General features: G+C 36.2%; 1 protein-coding gene across 1 annotated transcript in view; it reads right to left on the bottom strand.

Annotated features, from left to right (window-relative positions):
* Positions 1-642: 642 nt before the first annotated feature.
* PGM2 (phosphoglucomutase 2) overlaps positions 643-5,689 on the bottom strand; it is a 38,482-nt gene continuing 33,435 nt past the window's right edge. The window contains exon 14 of the mRNA XM_034671969.1: positions 643-1,592. Coding sequence (XP_034527860.1) covers positions 1,490-1,592 — 103 coding nt within the window. The 3' untranslated portion in view covers positions 643-1,489. The remainder of the gene's footprint in view (positions 1,593-5,689) is intronic.

A 5,689-nucleotide genomic window follows, 5' to 3' on the forward strand; every position in this document is an offset into this window, starting at 1 on the left:
TCTGAAAGGGGGACACCTGGGTGGCTCAGGTCATGATCCCAGGGTCCTGCTCAGTGGGGAGTCTGCTCTCCCTCTGCACCCCCCATGCTTGTGCTCTCTCTCTCCCTCTCTCTCTCAAAAAAAATAAAGTCTTAAAAAAAAAAAAAGAGGGGTGCCTGGGTGGCGCAGTCGTTAGGTGTCTGCCTTTGGCTCGGGGCGTGATCCTGGTGTTCTGGGATCGAGCCCCGCATTGGGCTCTTATGCTGGGAGCCTGCTTCTTCCTCTCCCACTCCCCTTGCTTGTGTTCCCTCTCTCACTGGCTGTCTCTAGCTCTGTCAAATAAATAAATAAAATCTTTAAAAAAAAAAAAAGAGTTCTCTGAAAGGGCACAAACTATGTATCACTAAGATATAAAAACACTTTTCAATTATACTTTAGAAAGATGTTTGCCAATCAGATTGTAATTTTTCATTGTTCTGAAACTGTTAGTAATCATTTAGGTTAATAATAATAATAATGATGGGCAATCATTTGCTTGAAAAATAGAAAAAACACATAAAATACATAAAATATATAAGAACAGTGTGGTCCTGACTTTAAGACCACCACTTATGAGGAGGGCCAGAGGCACAGGTTAAATACAAACATGGAAAAGGCAATCTAATGGTTTTAGATTTTAATCACATATGAACAAGGCACAAAAACCAAATCAGGTAAATAGTTAATGCTTATAGTCCTTGCTGTCTCGGTACCAAAAATTACATGAATTTGTACCAAAGCAAACAACCATACAAAAAAGTACTTTGCAGTTTCAAATAACCAATTTTTAATTCAAGCTTTAAAGAGATGAATGTTAATGCACTGAACAAAGATGGTTAGGCTGTTTTTTTTTCCTAGCAGATATACAATGTATAATGATGTATTATTAGAACTAAAAAGGTTTAGGTTAAAAAAATGTATATCTTTGTAAAGTATCTTTTGGTCCACTTTATAGGTTCTTGTAAATTCCTCCACTTTAGGTTCCCTGAACATGAACATGACCTTTGATTTGTTTATATATTTTACCTTATAAGCAACTGATAGAAATATAAATATACATATACCTAGAAAGTGGTTATCCTATGACAGCCAGAATTTGGAAACTGTATAGGCTTTCTGGCAATTGCAATTATCCATAAAAAGACTTATAGAGGAGACACGTTTGCCATTCATTCTAATTAAAACATATTAATTAAAAAATATTTTTGAAAGTTAGCTATTTTTAAAATCTTCATTTTTTTAAAATTCAGATAGTGCCCAGGCTCAACTGTTTAATAGGAATGCTGGTTTGTTAGGCTTGGCCATCTTTTCTTTATTCATCTTAAAGGTCAAAAATAGAACAATGAGGAATGTAGGTCTATGAAAAATATATAAATACTTGTAGCAATTGTTTAAGTCGTTTGGTCCTCAAAAACACTGCTGAGCGAATCAAGTTCAGCTTAATTGTAATTATGCCCAAGGCTGGAATATTTTATTCTGCCTTTGGTTGCAGGTTGTACTTTTGTGGCTGGAAAAAATGTTCTTCAATAGCACTGACTAGTTCATTTAGTTCCTTCTTCAGCTGCTCCGGATCGCTGGAAAATAAGGGGGGAAATTCCAGATCAGTGGATTATTCCAAAGTGTATTTAAAGTTCTCCCCACATTGGTCAAGTAACATTGAAACACACCCTTAAGAGGAGGGCTGAATCAGACAAAACAGAGCCCCCGTGACTGAAGCATGGGAATGCATCTGTTGACTTGAACTAAAAAACCCCCATGAGACAATATCCATTCTTTCCCCCAAGGTTTTCCCAAGGTCTCTACTATAAACAAGTAGGAATTTTTAAGAAACACAGTTTTTGCTCTAGCATCCCCTAAAAGACCTGCAATGTTTGTACCTAACAGCGCAAAGAAAACTTTTATGACTTCAGTTGTCGCTTGATCCTGCTCAACTTTTACAAATGACATCTCTGTTAGGTTCTGGGTCTCCAGGATAGGAACGCTCCTGATCCCATTTGCCTTGAAGCTACTGGAAGCTAAGCAGCAGCCCGTCGGCAAGGCCCTCCTAGAAGGTACAGGGAATGGGGGCCTCCTAGTGGGCCTGCTAATCACACACCAGGAACTCAAACCTTCCCTCCCCTTTGCCTTTTTTTATTCTACCTCCAGAACAAAAGGGTCACAAACTAAAGTATAAACAAAAATCTAGGGAACTAGTTGCCTCTAAGGAAATCAAGTTTTCAAGCATATGGAAAACATTCATTTAAATGCAAACACCTGGAAGGCAGGTAATGATAAACTGAATTTGTGATTAGACAGGATTCCAGCAGCTGATGTTGGTGTCAGGTTCCTAGCGCTGGGTGTTTACTCTAAGTACTCAACCAAAAAGCTGAATTTAAAAAACTAAATCCTTCAGATCAATTTGCATGACTTCATCATTGGCTATCTTCAAAATATGCAACTTTATTTTAATGGAAATCAAAATTCTTGTAACGAGTTAGGATCATTTTTACGTGGTAATCGCTCCCCAGTACAACTGAAACAATCCATTTTATTGCAGACATTAATTCTGGCTCTGCTACCAGCCGAATGCCCTCGGGCAAGTGGCTTCGCCTCTCCGCCTCTCCGAGGCCCAGATTTCTCATTCGTAAAATTGGGATAAAGACTTTATTTTCTCAAGAGAGTTGTTGTGTAGATTGAGATAAATTATATAAAGCAATTAGCACAGAACCTGGCCCCAAAACCTCAATAAATGTAGCTATCATTAAAATTATTTTAACCCCCACTGGTGACATATAAAGTCATTATGCTTCATAAATACATATTATCACACAGGTCGTTATTTCCTTTTCCATAAATGTGTTTTGAAGATAATGACATTTCTCAGGAAGGCATATAACTAATACTTACTGGGTTTTTTTTTTCTAACAACATGTCTAAAATTAAACTCACCAGTGAATATACAGATATAAATATATAAATATATGTATCTCCTACTGGTTTTGTTTCTGTTAGAACCTTGCCTGATATAATTGGTAACTAAACCCTGAGATAGTAACAGAGTGTCCTTGTTCTGGGAATTGTGTATTGAGGTTTGCAACTTATTTTCAGATGGCTCAGGGAAAAACAAAAAAACAAAAAAACCCAAAACTGCATATATAATACATAGTGAGAGCAAATATTGCAAAATGTTAGCAATTGCTGAGTCTAGGTTAAAGTAGGCTAACTATGGCTGGCAGCCTGTTGACAGCCTGTTTTGGTAAATAAAGATTTATTGGAACACAGTCGCACCTATTCCTTTATGCACAAGACTTCTTTCTGGTTTTGAGTAACAACAGAGGGGAGTAGCGTGACCATATGGCTTGGAAACTAAAATGTTTACTTATCTGGCTCTTTACAGGATAAGTTCGCCAACCCTTGGTCTAAGTGAAAGATATGTGGGTATTCATTGAAATTTTTTAAAATACAAAGTTGGACAAAAGACATCTACTGAGCAAAAAATATTTTTTAAAAGCAGGTCTTAAATTTGAAAAGGATTTTCTGTTCTAAAGGATGAGTAGGTCATGGAATTCTATGAAAAAATGAAATTGAGGATATAAAATATACTAATAATATTAAAGTGATCAGAAAATAAGGAAACTTAGCCATGGCTTTATTGCTGTTTTATGTTAGGTATGCTGGTGACCGGACAGCGTATCTGTGGACTTGCCTAGTGGCCAGTGTCCCAATTAATAAATTGGAGCAGCATTTTGATGAATATAATAAAAGGACAATTTTTCAAAATATTTTCAGGAATTTGTAAACTAATATTTGAAGTTAAAGCCACCCAATAATCCATGTGAAAACTGTAAAATCTCAGATCCTCAAACATTAAATAGTATTGTTATTTTAAGGTTTCTGAATTATATTTTCACAGAGTAATGACAAGGAAGGGACAGTGAGAACATGGACCTTTAAATTGGACTATTGTCCCTTTGTTTTCCAAAAGAAAGAGGCATCAGAATATGAAAACATTGAGAATGAGAGTTACAAAGAAATGTCTATGGAAAACCCCATTCTCAAGAGTAGCAAACAGCTTAATATGTAACACACACAGAAACTCTGATACTTGCAAATATTACAATAAAATCTTGGCAATCCAGAATGCTTAGAAAATGAACTGTTCTATGTGTTTGTTCAAATTGCTTGCCAGCTGAGTTTTTGGTCTTGAGCACAAAAAGGTTTTGAATGGGACTCTAAAGCAAAATACAGGACACAATCTATGGCTTCTTAAATATATTTGACTGTTGTGGTATTTAAAAGCCATAAACATGACTTTGACTGTTGGACTGGAGCTCTTATTCAGAAGAAGATTCAGGACCCACGCGGATGTGGAGATCTATCTCCCTTATAAAGCGATGAACATTCTGAGTTCCTGTGTCCATGTTTCATAGTTTTGTTTTGTTTTAGTACTTTTTCCCTTGCTATCAGCAGTCCTTTCTTCCTGCCCAAGGAAAGTCTAACGCTAACAATTCTGTCCCGCCTCTCTAATTTGCTACATTTAATCTGCTACTGGCTGGCCAATTGAAGATGCTTGGAAAACGTCCTCTGCTTTCATTTCCACATAGAGCAAATTCGATTCCCAAGACCAGAACAACTCTTCAATGAGCAAAGCTTTGATGTGGAAATGTTCTAACAACTGCTGAGGCCCATCCTCCCCACTGTGGTATTGAGTGCTGGAAATGTGGCTAGTGCGACCCAGGAACTTAATTGTTAATGTCATTTAAGTTTAATTAATTACAATTCAAATTTAAGAACTGACATTTCACTCAGTTATTGGAAAATTTAAGTATGTTTGAACAATTTAAGTATCCAAATCTACTTTTTTCAACTGTAAATTTTATGAAAGGGTAATACATTTGACCCTTCCACAGCTTGGGGGTTAGGGAGTTAGTGACCCCCCCCCCATGCAGTCAAAAATCCATGCATAACTCTTGATTCCCAAAAAGTTAGCTATTAATAGCCTTCTGTTGACTAGAAACCTTACGTAACATAAACAGTCAATTGACCAGATGCCTGGACGGCTCAGTCAGTTAAGCATCTGCCTTTGGCTCAGGTCATGAGCCCAGGGTCCTGGGACGGAGTCCCACATCAGACTCCCTGCTCAGTGGGGAGCCTACTTCTCCCTCTGCCTGATGCTTCCCCTGCTTGTGTTCTGTCTCTTTCTCTGACAAATAAATAAATAAATTCTTAAAAAAAAGTAATTGACATATATTAGTTACATGTATCCTACAGTGTATTCTTACAATAAACTAAAGAAAATGTTATTAAGAAAATAATAAGAGAAAATACATTCATAGTATTATACTGTATTTATCAAAAAGAAAATCCATGTACAAGTGGACCTGCACAGTTCAAGCTTCTGTTGTTCAAGGGTCAACTGAATGGAACAAGTATTTCTAAAAAAATCTAGCATTTTAATTGAGGCATTAGTAAGTGTAAAATCCTAAATGGATTTTGAAGACAGTGTGAAAAAAAGCAAAATATCTCATTCATAATTTTTATATAAATTATATATGGTATAACAATATTTTCATATATTAAATAAAGTACAATAAATTACCATACTAATTTTACCTGTTTCTTTTTTTTTTTTTTAAAGATTTTATTTATTTATTTGACAGAGATAGAGACAGCCAGCGAGAGAGGGAACACA

The sequence above is a fragment of the Ailuropoda melanoleuca genome, chromosome 11 (assembly GCF_002007445.2).
Source record: "Ailuropoda melanoleuca isolate Jingjing chromosome 11, ASM200744v2, whole genome shotgun sequence".
Classification (NCBI taxonomy): domain Eukaryota; kingdom Metazoa; phylum Chordata; class Mammalia; order Carnivora; family Ursidae; genus Ailuropoda; species Ailuropoda melanoleuca.